General features: G+C 42.2%; 1 protein-coding gene across 1 annotated transcript; it reads left to right on the top strand.

Moving 5' to 3' along the window:
• The first annotated feature begins 17,162 nt into the window (after window positions 1-17,162).
• LOC117023313 (thioredoxin) lies at window positions 17,163-17,642 on the top strand. The gene has a single exon (XM_033107906.1). The coding sequence runs from the start codon at window positions 17,178-17,180 to the stop codon at window positions 17,493-17,495; it is 318 nt and encodes a 105-aa protein (XP_032963797.1). The 5' UTR covers window positions 17,163-17,177; the 3' UTR covers window positions 17,496-17,642.
• Window positions 17,643-17,872: the final 230 nt, after the last annotated feature.

Genomic DNA, 17,872 nt, shown 5'->3' with positions numbered 1-17,872 from the left:
AGCCTACTGCTCCTAGGCTACAAACCTTTATGGCACGTGACTATACTGAATACGTAGGCAACTGTAATATGACGGTAAGTATTTGTATATCTAAACATAGCTAAACATAGAAAAGATGCAGTAAAAATATGGTATAAAAGATAAAGCACATATGTGCACACACATGCACACACAAATTGTGGGGGACTGGAGGAAGGCTGTGGAGGGCTGCACTGTCTAAAGGACAAGAGACATCAGAAGGAAGGAAGGAGCAAGGGAGAGAGGGAAGAAAGAGAAGAGGGGGCACAGATCAAAAGAGACCCAGAGAGATAAAGCCTGAGATGAGAAATTTTAAAAAGGGATAATGGGAGGAAAGAGAGGGAGGGAGGGAAAAACTGGACTGGGAGGAAACAGAGACACAGAGAAAAAAATGGAAATTGAGTTTGTGTGTGTGTGTGTGTGTGTGTGTGTGAGAGAGAGAGAGAGAGAGAGAGAGAGAGAGAGAGAGAGAGAGAGAGAGAGAGAATGTATGTGTGCAGGGGTTGGCTTGGGCGGGCTCCCAGGCCCCCTTCCTCACCAGCCCACTCCTTTCAATCCCTGGCCAACTCCAGGCCCCAACCTAGGGCAGGCACATGGTGGGAAAAAAGCACAACGAGCCTCCTCATTTATTTAAACCACCCAGAGCTAGCAGTAAATTCAACATCTCAGTAGGGTCCAGCCTTTTCTTTCAACATTGCAAACAAACTTTTTGTTTATAATCCATTATAATCACATGGGACCACCGTTGTATATATTGTACATCATTGACAGAAACATCATTATGCAGCACATTGACCATAAGCTACAACTTCCCTGGGTCTCCTCTGGCCACTTTTGACCCACCTTCTTTCCTCCAATTTACCCAATAAAGATCGCTGGAGGATTCTGCTGACAATCATTCTCACTCAGGGATGCAGCAAATATCTCGACTAAAGAAGAGTTTTATCAGGCAGCAGACTGTAATTCAACAAACCAAGGTTCTCAAGAAAATTGGGTCATCCACATTTCTTTTTATGGCATGTGTGTTTATGAAGCAGGCATATTTTTTCAACCCAGAGGGAAGGGGAAGTGTGACTAAAATGGGGTGGGAGTGCCACCTATGAATGTGGGCAGGGTGCAGAATTTAGCTTGAAAAAAACCCGACAAAATTGAATTTCAGAAACTGGCACACTTTTCTTTGTACACTATATGTGTTCCTGGGTGTCAACCAAATTTTTCTACATAGAATTCACCAATCACAAGAAGTTATTTAAAGAATATCCCCCCAATATTGCCAGCACATACTCTTTTATTGTTGAAAGAATCTTAATTTTGTTACTGTAGGCTATTACTGTACTTTTCAAACCTCTTATCAAGCTGGGTGACCTGGTAATTTCTCCCAGTGAAGACAGGAATAAGGGTACCTGCATCACAAGCTTGTTGTGAGGATCAAAGGGGACAATTCATATAAAAATGCTTAGCATAGTGCCCAACACATAATCAATAGATCAGTAAATGTTAGCTGCTATTATGATTAGGGGAAGAGCTTCAGAGGTCTGACAATTAAGTTCACAAACTTGTTGCAACAATGTTGCTAACCTTTTTTGACATCAGAGGGATTATTCATTATGAATTTGTACAAACTGGACAAACAGTTAACCAAGTTTACTAATCGGAAGTGCTGAAAAGGCTGCATGAAAAAGTTTGACGACCTGAACTTTTCGCCAACAATTCATGGCTCTTGCATCACGACAATGCACCAGCTTACACGGCACTGTCTGTGAGGGAGTTTTTAGCCAGTGAACAAATGCCTGTATTGGAACACCCTCCCTGCTCACCTGATCCCACCCCCAATGACTTCTTTCTTTACCGACAGATAAAGGAAATATTGAAAGGAAGACATTTTGATGACATTCAGGACATCAAGGGTAATACAACGACAGGTCTGATGGCCATTCCAGAAAAAGAGTTCCAAAATTGCTTTGAAGGGTGGACTAGGCACTAGCATCAGTGCACAGTTTCCCAAAGGGAGTACTTCGAAGGTGACTGTAGTGATATTCAGGAATGAGGTATGTAGCACTTTCTCTAGGATGAGTTCTCAAACTTAATTGTCCGACCTTGTAGATCATTACACAGCTATATCCCTCTTCTGGGAGAGGTACCCCCTTTTCTGCAAAGAACAACTCAAAGAGAGATATCCTAGATTCTAAAGTACAAAGAGCATAGAGAATCTAGAGTAACTATAACCACTATCAACCGCTGCCTCCCATAGCCTTGTCTGAGAATCCCAAAGCTGCCAAAGAGGTCTTACAAATCTGTCTCAGCGTGGCAGCCCAGGGACCAAGATTAAGGATAGTTTCTTGAGCCTAAAGGGCAAATTTTCTTTTAGGCAAGGAAGTGCTTGCCTTGGAATTTCTCTCCTTCCATTGTCAAGGCTTTAACCTCCCTCCTTCAGGACTTTTAGAGCCTAGCTCTCGTCAGAGGCACTTCAAGCATATGACCCTGGCCCAACATTCAACTAGTCCCACGAAGCTTTGGATACTTGTCCATTTTGTCTTGCAAGACAGGCCTGGGCTTTCTGACTAGAGAATTCAATTTGCATAGGTAGAAGGGTCTCTCTGCTCTGAATGGTTTTCCAATTCCTGAAATCTGGTCACTACTCTTCATTCATATGTTGTTTCTACCTACCCTGTGGTACCCTACCAGCAGGGCAGGCATCCACTGTGATCTGTAGGACACGGGTCATATAGTTAGTCCATGGTAAGAGGTAAAGGAGAATCATGGAAAATTTAGGGCTGGAGCATGGAAACCAGTAGTAACTAACTTAGCCATCCATACATACCCTGGAGATTTGAGCGGTACGTAGCCCATGCCAGTTGTATTTTAAATACTACTCTTCCTTCCCAGTAACCTATTAGAATCACTCATTTCCAAGGCAGTTGCTACTGGCAAGAATTAACCAAGTGCACCAAATACCATACCATTCTTCTCAGGAGAATAGTGCTAACTAGCATTCTTAACTATAAAATGCCATTGGCCATGGGTGGGGTAGGGGTCAAGCCTGGGCTGATTGCTTTGTCACTCACCACTGTAAACCTTTATTGGATGGCCACAACTTGGATTTTTGACAGGAAGGGGTGTAGAGAAGGAGCGCTATCACCCAGCTTTCCAGGCCTTGAAATCATCCCCTCATCACACTTCATTTTTACAGGTACACCTAAAAGAACTATAGCCATGACACCCCTGACCTGTGCCTTATTCCTTTAGTATAATAATCCATCCTCCCACTCCTCTTGCCTTTTCTTTCATATCAATCTCTGTGGGAAAAACAAGTGGAGTTGTTATGTCAGGTGAGAGAGAAAGAAGCGGGAATTTCCTGCTGTTTAGCCTGGAGATAGTATCAGGTTAGCGTCGTGGGAGTCAAGGGGCTCGTACTTCTGCCCCTGGGCACATGAACTGGCCAGAAGGCTCTACTGTTGGGTGGTGGGCAGAGCGATGTTTAACAAAGCACTCAAACTGTGCTGTGCAATGATGACTCAAGGAATCCCACGCAATCCCACATTCATGCTAGTTACCACTTCCAGGAACTGTTATGAAATAGAACTCTGATGCTAAGAGACAGAAGTCCTTTTATATCTGCTCAGAAAAATTAACCCAGTCCTAAGAACTGTCATGCCATTCGATACAATGGAATGTTACACCACCACTAAAGATGACAATTATGTGCACCGTGCAGGTGAGAACCAGAATGTGAAATAATGTTAAGTGAAAACAGCAAAATAGAAAATAGCAGGCACACATGCTGATCACAGCTATGGAAAACATACCTAGAAGGGTTCGTCCTTAAAGAATCTAAGAGAAAGAAGAGCGCCAGAGTCCTTTTTTAGATTTTACCCCCCTCTGCCAATACCTTTTGTAATAACATTTATTTTTAATTGTCATGCTGATTACCCTACGTTACTAAGACACCTGCCTTTTAACTGACACAGGAGTTACCTCTGCAGATCATTTGATTCAGGGAATGGAGAACTGAATGCTAAGGGGGATGGCGCTTTAAAATGGGCTGGATCCTTCCTCTTCCCACTCCCCGTCTCATGTTCAGGGCACAATTACCATTCCAGGTTTAGCAGTATAATGAGAAATTCCTTTCAAACACCTAACCGACCAAACTCTAAGATGGGAGTTAAGAAAACTTACATATTTGGACCTCTTTTAAATCAGGCTGCTGTGTTTTCAACCAGGCTAGCTTGTATGGAGAGAAAGGAACTGTTTTTGGATAGGCTGCCAGAAGTTCCTTTTTGTAAAAGAATTGCCACATGCTACACCATCCCCCTTCTCACCTTGTCAAAGACAGTGCTTTCGGTGAGTCAAACATTTAGCACATATCTGGGTATCTGGGTGAGCACAACTCTCTTCCTGGAGCCCTGGTCTCAACATCTGCCCAGACTTGGTTTTCCTAGAATTAGCTTTCAATGAGTACAATTAGTTTTTAAAAGACTATGTTTAGTATTTTTAACTTCATATTTTGAGATAATTTTAAATGTACAGAAGAGTGGTAAATATAGCACAGAGTTCCCATCTCCCCTTCACCCAGCTTCCCTAACGTTAACATCACATCTAACCCTGGTACACGATCAAAACTATGACATTAACATTAGCACAACGCTGTTTACTAAATGATAGACTTTATTCAGATTTTACCAGTTTTTCCCACTAGTGTCCTTTTTCTGTTCAGAATCTAATTGAGGATCCCAGGTAGCATTTACAGTATGTTTAGTTACAAAAAATAATGAAAACCCACCCCTAGAAACAAGTTTCCTTTTAGGAGACGGAAAGGGTAATATTAATAGATGTTCTGGGCAATTTATGATCCTGAGTGTAAGACACGGTCTCAGCTCCCGCTCCCTGCACAAGAATGCAGGACATGGTGAGGATGAAAGGGAAACAAATGGAGCCCTGGATAGGGGAGTCATACCACTATATTCTCGCTAGTGGCTGGGTTGGAGATACAGGAAGGAAGCATCCGCCAGTATCCCAATGAGGGGTCTTCCTGCACCCCAGTCTTGCTGGCGGCCAGACGAGACACAGGAAGTAGGATCCACATAATCTGCAATCCACCATCCACGCTTGCTAACTCCACTTGCTAGCCACAATCCTTCGTCGGCTTCTGTGTCAACCAACCAACACCACTAGCGTAGCCACACTAGCGTAGTCAGTTATATTAGTGGCTAATGGCTAACCAGTAACAGCTGATGGCCAACTAGTCACAGCTGATGGCCATCTACTACCCGAGCCAGCACCTTTCCATGTGAGGCCGACAGCCTGGAAACTGCTCTCTGGGACTCTGTCCCCACACTGAGCTATGCTACTCAAAAGGGAACCCCAACACTTCGGTACCAAAGCCCTTCATTCATGAAACCTCATCACGGTTATTTTCAGAAAATATGTCTTACATTAGCACTTCTCATAGTAGTACAAAGGGAGTTGACAAGCGAGCTATTTTAGCAACCAATATTACGAGGGTGACAAAATGATAGGGATGGCCTTATCTCTTTTCCATGCCTCATTTTCCTTTAAGCTGTACTTAAGCTTTCTACTTGAAGCTGTGCTATTTGACTGGAACATAAATGCTGAGAAACTCCCACATCAACAGGGAAGGGACTCTTTCCAATGTGTTTGGGGTTTTTTTGCCTGAAATTTAGTATTGAAAGCATATAGAAAACAACTTGATTAAGTTCTTTTCGCTTGCTAATCTCAAGAGAGGGAAAGAAAAGCAGGTCATGGTGTCACCGGAGGCCAAAGGAGTCTGGGGCTTGGGCTGCCTGCGCCACTCAGCCAACAGACCAACATAGGAGTTGGATCATAGAATAAGCGTTTATTGTCAGAGCACCGGTGGTCTGAGAAGGCAGAAGGTTAACACGTCCAAAAACTGCCTTCACATCCTCAGACCGGCTGGGGGTATTTAAGGAAAAATCAGAGCATTCTCCCAGAGGCTGCATGATGTCCCAGAGGTCTGATCTCCTTTCATGATGCTCCCTCTGTCATCATATCTCTTGTGCACCAGTGGTCAGGGAACGGTGGGGGAGTAATGTGGGTAAATGCTAAGCGATAGAATTTGTAATTAGCAAGCATCTACGAGGTGATCTTCTAAGATAAGGAGCCAGAACGGGGACAGGGCATCCCGGAGGCATTCTGAGCTCAGCCACAGGGGTGTGAAGCCCACCTGGATGAGGGTGGGGCATCCCAGAGCATTCTGAGTACAGGGGGCCCAGCTGGGCCCTGTTTCAATGGCATCCATTTATTCCTTCAACAAATAATCAGATTATTAAGAATAAAACTCCCACTTAACGGATACCTACTATGTTACAGGCAGTTTGCAACATGTTTTACATATTGGTTCGCTGAATGTGTCATAACAATCCCATGAGATAAACACTACTATTACCCTTCTTTTATAGGGAGTGGGGTAATGAACAGAGGGTTGGAGAGGTAACTTGCCCTAGGTCACACAGCATGTAAGTGAAGGAGCCAGGATTGAAGGCCAGGTCAGCCTGATTCCAAAGCTGCCCTTCTTGGTCAGTATGCTTGTGCGGACGGAGTCCCAGAGAGCAGTTTCCAGGCTCTCGACCTCACGTGGAAAGGTGCTGGCTGGGGTAGTAGATGGCCGTCAGCTGTGATCAGATGACCATCAGCTGTAACTAGTTGGCCATCAGCTGTAACCAGTTAGCCATTAGCCACTAATATAACTGTCGTGGCTACGCTAGCAAGAGCGGATTGCGGCTAGCAAGTGTGGTTAGCAAGCAGGTTATAGGTGGCACAGATCTTGTTGATCCTACTTCCTGTGTCTCGCCTGGCCACCAGCGAGACTGGAGTGCAGGAAGACCCCTCATTGGAGTACTGGCACATGTCCGCTTTCATGTCTCGACCAGCTGCCATCGAGAATATAGTGGTATGACTCCCCTATTTATGGCTCCGTTGGTGTTCCTTTTTGGCCTCACCACATCCTGCGTTCTGGTATGGGGAGTGGGAGTTGAGTCCCTGCATTACAATGCTATACTGCCACTCTGAGAACCTGCCACATTTCAGATACTGGGCTGGGTGCTAGACAGAGATACAACAACCAACAGGATATAGCCTTTATCCCCACAAGCCTTACAGTCTAATTGGAAGAAAGAGACTATTTAACAGCCAAGTATAACACAGCCCTCTCTTTTTCTCAGGTATCCCTTGGATTGGTTACAAGTAAAGGTGATCAGTAAAATGCAAGCAGTGAATGTCAACACCGTTAAATATTTAAATTCCAGGGCCAGCCCGGTGGCTCAGGCGGTTAGAGCTCCATGCTCCTAACTCCGAAGGCTGCTGGTTCGATTTCCACATGGGCCAGTGGGCTCTCAACCACAGGTTGCCAGTTCAATTCCTCGAGTACCGCAAGGGATGGTGGGCAGCACCCCCTGCAACTAAGATTGAACACGGCACCTTGAGCTGAGCTGCCGCTGAGCTCCCAGATGGCTGTTGGTTTGAGTGCGTCCTCTCAACCACAAGGTTGCCAGTTCAACTCCCGCAAGGGATGGTGGGCTGCGCCCCCTGCAACTAGCAATGGCAACTGGACCTGGAGCTGAGCTGTGCCCTCCACAACTAAGACTGGAAGGACAACAACTTGAAGCTGAATGGCACCCTCCATAACTAAGATTGAAAGGACAACAACTTGACTTGGAAAAAAGTCCTGGAAGTACACACTGTTCCCTAATAAAGTCCTGTACCCCTTCCCCAATAAAAAAAAAAAAAAAAAATCTTTAAATATTTAAATTCCTTCTTAGGGCCTCAGAACAAAGACCTCTCCCCTGTACCCTGAGGATCTCAGGAATGGTGAGGATATTGATATGTTCCTCCATTGTGTGGCTCTGGCTAGATGTTGGCATTGCCACCTCATTTAGTTTCCTTTGTGGAGAAACCATGGGAAATATAATGTGGAAATTTGGAAATACATATAATGATGGAATCGAATCAGCTGACAGAAAACTTTTAATTCCGGGACATAATAATTATATTCCATTTCAATTGTCCTTTTGCACTTGCATTAATTGGTGAGCTCTAAGGGAACCTCAATTGGTTCATGACTATACTTTATAGGCATCTATTTTTAAACATATTTCTTAGGAAAATGACAATGATGACCCTGTAAATTATAAATTGGCAATATGATTTTGAAGGTAAATGGTTGGAAGACTTGAATCTCAGCAAACGACAATCATTCTCTTCTCTCTCCCAACCCCAAACAATTAAATACACTAACCCTGCGGTTTACAATGCTGGGTGCATATTGGAATCACGGGAAACTTCAGAATTACCAATGCCTCTGTCCCACCCCTAGAGATTGTGATGATTTAATTAGTCTGGGGTGTGGTCCAGGTTTTGGAAGGTTTAAAAGATCCCCAGGGGATTTTAATGTGCAGACAAGTTTGGGGACCACAGCCCTAATTGCAGGATCATAACCCTGGCTTCACATTAGAATCACCTTGGGGGATCTTTAAAAAAAACCAGATTCTGAGCCACAACCCAGACCAATTAAATCAGAATATCAGGGAGTAGGGCCAAAGCCCTAGGAACTGGGATTTTTTTTAAAGGTCTCTGATGAGTCCAACTTGCAGCCAAGACTGGTAACCACTGCTATAGGTGAAACTCCAAACCAGCAATAAAGCAATAAAGGCAATGGCAAAAATTTGTACTCAGAGGTTCAGCAACTCTAAGATGAGCTTAATGAGAAGCCAGTTCTGGAAGAAAGGTAGGAAGCAGGATGAGGACAAACCCTTAACATTTTCCCTGTGACATTCATCTATAATTGAATGATATTTTCATGCCTCTGACTGCAGCGTTCAACTTTACCCCACGAGCTCAGTGTTCCAGAAAGGAAGTTTAGGAAAGCAGATGTACATTTTTCTATATATTTTTTTTCAAGAATGAATAACAATAGGAAATTTTTATACTTTAATCGTTCAATAAAATGTAGCACCTTAACTATATTTACTTAAAAATATACATACTGTATTTTCTGTAGATTTTTTGACACATTTTGGAGAACAAACTTGAAATCAATGCAGTGAAAAGGTTAAAATAACTGTCCTACTTTAATATTAAAATGAGCTCACTTTTCTCTTGTCATGTATGATGGTTAATTTTAAGGTTTAGCTAAGATTACTAGCAATTGATGGTATCTAAGCCCCACTCTACCACACCCACCAAAATAACTGCAGAAATGGGAAAGGGAATTCTTTAAAGGGATGAAAACCTTTGCAAAGGGCTTTAAACCAATGTTCAGAGACCCTGGGTGGCTCTAGATAAGGAAGCAGAAAAAGCAACCTACAGGCCTCCCTCGAGATATTGCGGGTTCTGTTCTAGACAACCACTATAAAGCGACTCATAATCTTTTTGCTGGTGGAAGGTCTTGCCTTCAATTTGTAAAAAACACAACATCTGTAAGGTGCAATAAATCAAGGTGCAATAAATCAAGATGCAATAAATCAGGCTATGCCTGTATTTTGCCTATTACCCAACTAGTTAGTTTTTATCTGCAACTTGATGTGCACTTTTACTCATCAAGCCTAACACTGGGCTCAGAGACAAAAACTCTAGGCTGTGATTTTCATCCTTACCTGCACATTAGACTTATCTGGGGATCTCTTAAAATAATGATGCTAGGACCACACCCAAAATGAATTAAATCAGAATCTCTGAGGGGATGATGCCCAGGAACCTTTTTTAAAATGTCCCCAGGTGATTCTAATGTGCAACCAAGACAGAACAGTCACTCTAAACCAGTGGTTTTCAAAGTTGAGTGGGCACCAGAATCCCTGGGAGGGTATATTAAAACACAGATTGCTGTGCCCCACCCCCAGAGTTTTTGATCCAGTTGAGGTGGAGCCTGAAAATTTGCATTTCTAACAAGCTTTAGAGATGCCGATGCTGTTGGTCCAGGGGCCACACTTTGAAAGGTAAAGACCACCTAGACCACTAGCTCTCAACCTTGGCTGCACATAAGAATTTTTAAAATACTGATGCCTGAGCCCCTCCCTAAACCAATTAAATCAGAATGTCCAGGGATTAATTTTAAATTGCTTTCCAGGTGATACTAATGTACAGTAAAGTTTGTGATCCCCTGCCCTAGACCTAGATATTTCACAGCTGGAAGAGATCATTTAGTGCAAACTCTTAAATCTCCTGGGAAATCACAGATAGTTCAGCTACTACTGCTCCATATGTCCCAACCCCAATTTCCACTGTTCTGCCTTAATCATTGCTATGTATTAAGAAGAACCAGGGCTACTTGGAAATGATTTATCCCAGCTGGGGCAGGGAAGTTTGTCCAGAACCTAAGAAAGTGCTCAAAGACTTGTGGAGGCCTGTCAAAGGAACATGGGAGCCTGCCTGAAGGGACTCCCACTGGCCAAACCAGAGAAAACTAGAGCATTACAAAGAAAATAACTGAACTGAATGTAAAACATTGAATTTAAACAAGAAACACATTACTACAAACTGCCAGTTATATTAATCACAGGGATGTCAAGTACAGAAGAGGGAACAGAGTCAATAATATTTTAATAAGTGTGTATGGTGTCAGATGGGTATGAGACTTACTTGGGTGATCACTTCGTAAGATATATAAATGTCTAATTACTATGTTGTACACCTGAAACTAAGATAATATTGTATGCCTACTATAATTAAAAATACGTTCTAAATAAAAGAAAAACATTGAGTCAAGTGATATTAAAAAATAAACAAAACTACTTTGCTACTCTTGGTAATTACTATTGTATCAACATCTTGCTCTGAAAATTGGTATTCAAGAGGAAAGAATTAGGCTTTAACCTGGCCCTTTTGGTTCATATCTTATAGATGAGAAAAAGCTCATCTTTACAAAAGAATGCCAGCTGAGAAACAAAGACTGGATGATAGAATTAGGAAATCACCATTCTGCAACACCCAATTAAATCACCAAGTCAGAAAATACATTTTAAAAATCAGAAAAACAAATTTCCTGAGTCAGGAAACAGTAATTGACAGATGCTAAAATCTTTAGGTGAGAGGTTATTGGGGAACAGGACAGTCACGTGGTACCAAGGTATCACCCCACATACCTCTTGTTAATTATAAAGAGAAAATTATATGGCAAGTTCTGAGGGCCAGCACCTTAAGCATCACCTTTATTAAGAGTGGAAAACTGATAGTAGGTGCCTCCTGATGGGATGTGACATAAAGTACTGGCATTACTTATGAAGCATTCTTGCCAAACATGGTTTAATCTGAATCTAATCAAGCCTCTAGACCCAACAACTTCCAGTTTACAGGAAATTCAGGGGCTGGAAGAAGGAGCTAAAGACCACCACAAGGAAACAAACCATCCCGGTTTGCCCAGGACTGAGGGGTATCCCGAGATGCAGGATCAGTGCTAAAACCAGGAACGTCCCCGGCAAACCAGGAGAGTTGGAGAGTTGGTCACATGTCACACTACAATCAGATTCCTAATGTGGAGCAGATTTGGTCTCTAAAAGTCAATGGCATTAAAAAAAAATAGATGCCTGATCACTGCTCTGTACACCTGAAGCTGAAGCTGAAGCGGAATAATAATGAATGTCAACTATAAATATATATATATATATATATACACACACACACACACACACACACACATACATACACACATATATATAGTCACAAGAAGTGGAGTACAGCATTAGGAATAGAGACAGTGGAAATGTAATAGCTGTGTGCGATGTCAGAGGGATAGTAGATTGTGGAAAGGGGGTTATCACTTTGTGAGGGGTATAAATGATAAATGTCTAACTATTACATTGTTTTGTACACCTGAAACTAACAAAAAAAAGCAAACCTAATAACCAAACAAACAAGAAAAAGGAATAAAGCACTGATACAAGCTACAACATGGATGAACATTAAAAACATTAGGCTAAACGGAAAAAAAATAGGAGGAAGAATTTTCTAGATTCAAAGAGACTAAAGAGGGTGGAGGAATGGGTAAAAAAGGTGAAAGGGATTAAGAGGCACAAATTGCCGGTTATAAAATTAGTCACGGAGATGTAATATACAGCATAGGGAATATAGTCAGTAATAACTATGTACGGTGACAGATGGGTACTACACTTAACGGGGTGATCACTTTGTAAGGTATACAAATGTCTAAGCACTGTGTTGTGCACCTGAAACTAATATAATACTGTATGCCAACTATAATTAAAAAATAAATTAGAAAAATAAAGAAATGCTGTAGGGACAGAGTCCCAGAGAGCAGTTTCCAGGCTCTTGACTTCACGTGGAAAGGTGCTGGCTCAGGTAGTAGATGGCCATCAGCTGTGATCAGATGGCCGTCAGCTATAACCAGTTAGCCATTAGCCACCAATATAACTGCCATGGCTATGATAGCAAGTGTGGATTGCAGCTAGCAAGTGCGGTTAGAAAGTGGATTGTGGATTGTGGATCGTGTTGACCCTATTTCTTGTGTCTCGCCCAGCTGTCAGGAAGACTGAGGTGCAGGAAGATACCTTGTTGGGGTACTGGCAAGTTTGCTTTTGTGTCTCGACCAGCCGCCATCAAGAATATAGTGGTATGATTCCCCTATCTATGGCTCTGTTGTTGTTCCTTTTTGGTCTCACGATATTCTGTGTTCTTGTGCCGAGAACAGGAGCTAAGTCCCTGCATTACAAATGCATAAACAAATAAATAAATAAATAAGAAAGAGACTAAAGAGATACCACACACAAATGCAACATGTAAACCGGCCATAAAAGACACTCAGTGGACAGCTGGGGAAATCTGAATATAGAGCAGTGCTACTCACCCATAGAGGTAAATGAACTATGCCACTAAGCACACTATTTAATTCAGCTGACATTTTTGTGGTAACAAGACTTTCTCGATGAAGGATGTAGCACACTGATTTGCACTCTGGTGCAAGTTCCCTATCTCCCTGTAAGCCATCAAGCAGTATGCAGAACACACTTCAGGAAGCACTGCAGTAGATATTCAATGATATTCATGAAGATCAGTGAAGTACTGTTATTTATTTTTTAGCTGGGCTTATGGTATTATGGTTATACAGAAAAATGTCCTTATGCTTAGAAGATATATGCTGCAATATTAATGGTAAAGTGTCATGATGTCTAGAACATACTTTCAAAAGGTTTATCAAAGAACAGATACACAGATAAAGCATATAAGGCAAAATGTTAACATATGTTGAATATTGTTGGTGGATATACTGGTGTCCACTGCACTATTCTTTCAACTTTCTTGTATGTTTGAAAGTTTTCATAATAAAAATGACAGAAGCAAAATGAAACAGGGAAGAGATTCTACGTTTGAAAACTGGGAACAAAGACAACAGGCCTTTTGCCATATAGTATTCAAACAAGTCCAAAAAGAGATTTTCTTTTTTTATGGTAAATGTCTTCTCTCTCTCTCTCTCTCTCCTCTCTCTCTCTCTCTCTCCTTTCTTTCTTTTCTTTCTTTCTTTCTTCCTTCCTTCCTTCCTTCCTTCCTTCCTTCCTTCCTTCCTTCCTTCCTTCCTTCTTTCCTCCCTCCCTGCCTCTTCCCTCCCTCCCTCCCTCCCTCCTTTCCTTTCTTTTTTAATTGAGGTAACCCTGGTTTATACCATTATGTAAATTTCAGGTATGCAACATTATAATTTGACATGAAATTTTCTGACAGCTTAAATGAGTGATTTAATACTGTTTGGATTTTGTATTGGTTTGTAAATGTGTTGTTTCATTTCAAAAAATAGAGAAAAGCAAGGAATACTTAGAAGGCTTGTCTGTATCAACTAGCTAACAGTGTAATCATTCATATGGAAATATGCACATTAAATGTCACTGTCGACGGCCAAAAACAAAATTATGGAAGCATGATTCTAAAACCATCTGACTTACAAGATATAACACTAACAGAATTATCAGGAAGCTAATTATCCACAGCCAATCTTATATTTATTTAGTAGCTATTCCTTGGGGAATATCTAAGTTAGAAAAAGAAAGATGCGTAGAGTTAGCTAGAAGAGGTAAGGAAAAGCATATTCCAAAGGATCCAAGATGGCAGAGTAGATTAAACACTGCTTGCTTCCTTACATGAACACATAAAAATTACAACTAAATTATAGAACAATCAACCTGGAGAACCATCTGAAATCTAACTGATCATAAGTTTTACAACTAAGGATATAAAGAAGAAACCACGTCGAGACTGGTAGGAAGGGAAGAGATGTGAAATCGGCTGGCCCTAAAGCTCCATGTGGTGGTTGACAATCAGGAGGGATATCTCAGCCACGGAGGTCCTCTCCTCCCTGGAGAAACTGGTGCTGGGGAATGGCACCCCCACAACATCTGGCTGTGAAAAACAGTGAGGATTCTAACCAGCTGGGTGGGATGGAAGGCTGCAGGAAACCCAGACGTTCTCTTAAAGGGCCTGCACACAGACTCACTCACTTGCAGACACTCACCCTGGGCTCCTGCAGAGGGACAGTGACTTGGGGTGTGTCAGAGGCATAAAGAGGGCCGAATGAGATGTGTGGTTTCAGGGCGAGGGTTGGAGGACAGTCACCATGTTCTCTGTGTGGGGTCCTTTTCCTGTGCAGCTGGCAGGCAGGCGCCATCTTTCCTGTGTTGAACCCCACCCCAACATGGACAAATCTGAATCTGAATTGGTCTGGTGAGCTTTGCTGGGACCCCACCCCACCCACCTCCCTCAACGCTGGAGGCACTTTTTTGACTCGCTGCCAGCCCCATCAGCATTTCACTCTTTCTTGGAAAACTATCAAAGACCGTGGGCCCAAGGCAGGCAGTGACTGGCCTCGGTGTGCTCTGAGACTTGTGCTAAGTGGCTGCAGGCTTAGGACTAGCACCAAACCAGAATCTACATGACCTAGTGAATACAACTCTTCCCATTCTAGTGACTCTCTGAGACCCTGTTTCACCCAACTTGTGTACTGCGGGAGGCTTTATCGGTGGCTGAACCTTAAGGAAGCTGGCAGGTGGCACCAGACCTTGGCCACCTGGCCTTTTGTGGAGCTAACCCAGGCCCGGTACTGGTGGCAGCCAACCTTGGCTCACAGTGTGGCCTCTCCCATGCACCTCCAGGTTTAGCACGAAAAACTACAGATTTGTAGCTACTATCATGTAGTCCCTGCCTGGTCACAGGCAGTGGGCGACCTGGGCTGGCACCAGAGCCCTTCCCAAAAGGCCCCAGAACCAACATACTTGGAGGTTGGATTCAGACCACAACAGAATACTGTGCAATTAGCCCCACAAGTGGCACACTCAAAGGGTGGTCTCAACAGGCACCAGAGTACACTGGGGTAAATCGCACTCATTGGGGTAAACCCCCACATAGCAGCCTATGAGCTGTGGATGTGGCCAAACCCCACAGCCAATCAGCCTGAGGGTCAACCCACCCACTGACGTGCCAATAGCAATCAAGGCTCAACTATAACAGGAGGCCACACACAACCCACACAAGGGTCACTCTTGGAGCACCTGGAGCAGGTGACCAGGCAGACTGTGCCAGGGCACCTACTATATAAGGCTACCTGGCCAAGACTGGGAGACATAAAAGATCTACCTAATACATAGAAACAAACAGAGAGGTAGCAAAAATGAGGAAACAAAGAAATGTGTCCCAAATGAAAAAACAAGAGAACACTCCAGAAAAAAGAAGTAAACGAAATGGAGGCAAGCAACCTATCAGATACAAAATTCAAAACAATGGTTACAAGGATGCTCAAGGAACTTAACAAAGAAAATTTCAACAAAGAGATAGCAAGTAAATGAAAGGACACAGAAACCATAAAAAAGAACCAGACAGAAGTGAAGAATACAGTAACTGAAATGCACTAGAAGGAATCGCCAACAGACTAGATGAAGCAGAGGACTGAATCAGCGATTTGGAACACAAGGTAGCAGAAAACACCCAATCAGAACAGGAAAAAAAAAAAAAAGAAAAAGAAAAAGAATCCCCCAAAATGAGGATAGTTTAAGAGAGCTCTGGGGCAACATCAAGCATAATAACATTTGCATTGTAGGGAAATGAGAGAAAACAAGGGACTAAGAACCTATTTGAATAAATAATGACTGAAAACTTTCCTAACCTGGTGAAGGAAATAGATATACATACAAATCCAGGAAGTGCAGAGAGACTCAAACAGGATGAACCCAAATAGGCCCACACCAAGACACATTATAATTAAAATGGCAAAGGTTAAAGACAAAGAAAGCATCCTAAAAGCAGCAAGAGAAAGGCAACCAGTAACTTATAAGGGAGCTCCCATAAAACTGTCAGCTGATTTCTCAACAGAAACTTTGCAGGCCAGAAGGGATTGGCAGGAAATATCCAAAGTGATGAAAAGAAAGGACCTACAACCAAAACTACTCTACCCAGCAAGGCTAGCATTTAAAATCAAAGGACAGATAAAGAGCTTCCCAGACAAGAAAAAGCTAAAGGAGTTCATCACCACCAAACCAATATTACAAGGAATGTTAGAGGGACTTCTTTAAGACAAAAAAAATCAAAATTATGAATAATAAAATGTCAATAACTACATATCAACAATTACTTTCAATGTAAATGGATTAAATGCTCCAATCAAAAGACAAGTACCATATGATCTCACTTATTTGCGGATTCTAAAGAAAAGAATAAGTGAATGAACTAATCAGAAACAGTTTGGGAGACAATGAGGAAAAACTGAGGGTTGCTAGATGGGCGGGAGGGGTGGGGGGTGGGGGGGAGGGTGAGGGGATTGGAGGGCAGTCGGTGACCACAGGATGGCCACGGGGTTTGAAAATTAATCTGGGGAACGTAATTTGGTGGTTACCAGAGCGTAAGGGGGTTTGGGGGTGGGGGATGAGGGTGAGGGGGATCAAATGTATGGTGATGGAAGGGGAGCTGACTCTGGGTGGTGAACACACAGTGTGATTTATGGATGATGTGATACAGAATTGCACACCTGAAATCTATGTAATTTTACTAACAATTGTCACCCCAATAAATTAAAAATAAATTAATAAAAAAAATATGACTACTTAAAAAAAAAAAAAGACATAGGAGAAGCTTAGTACCGCCCTTTGCATCCACTTTCATCGCTTCTTGCTGTTGTTCATCAGACCTCAGCCGCCAAAATGGTGAAGCAGATCGAGAGCAAGTTAGCTTTTGAGGAAGCCTTGCGCAGTGCAGGAAATCAGCTCGTAGTTGTTGACTTCTCAGCCACGTGGTGTGGGCCTTGCAAAATGATCAAGCCGTTCTTTCATTCCCTGTCTGAAAAGTATTCCAATGTCGTGTTCCTTGAAGTAGATGTGGATGACTGTCAGGATGTTGCTTCAGAGTGTGAAGTCAAATGCATGCCAACCTTCCAATTTTTTAAAAATGGACAAAAGGTGGGTGAATTTTCTGGAGCTAATAAGGAAAAACTTGAATCCACCATCAATGAATTAATCTAATTATGTTTTCTGAAAACATAACCAGTCATTGGCTCTTTAAAACTTGTAATTTTTTTTTATTTACAAAAGAAAAAATCAAGTAGAAAATTATGTTCAATTGCCATCCAATTATAAATGAGAATAAAATATTAATTCTACTGTTTTTAAAAAAAAGACATAGGAGGGCTGAATGGATGAGAAAATAAAACCCTTACATATACTGCTTACAAGACACTCACTTCAGATTGAAAGACACACACAGACAGAAAGTAAAGGGATGGAAAAAGATATTTCATTAAAATAGAAATAAAAAAAATAAAAACCAACAGTTGGGTTAGCAATACTTATACCAGACAAAATGGACTTTAAAACAAAGGCTATAAGACGAGACAATGAAA

The sequence above is a fragment of the Rhinolophus ferrumequinum genome, chromosome X (assembly GCF_004115265.2).
Source record: "Rhinolophus ferrumequinum isolate MPI-CBG mRhiFer1 chromosome X, mRhiFer1_v1.p, whole genome shotgun sequence".
NCBI classification, from domain to species: Eukaryota; Metazoa; Chordata; class Mammalia; order Chiroptera; family Rhinolophidae; genus Rhinolophus; species Rhinolophus ferrumequinum.
The sequence above is the reverse complement of the archived record's forward strand: the minus strand, read 5'-3'. Positions and strand labels throughout refer to the sequence as shown.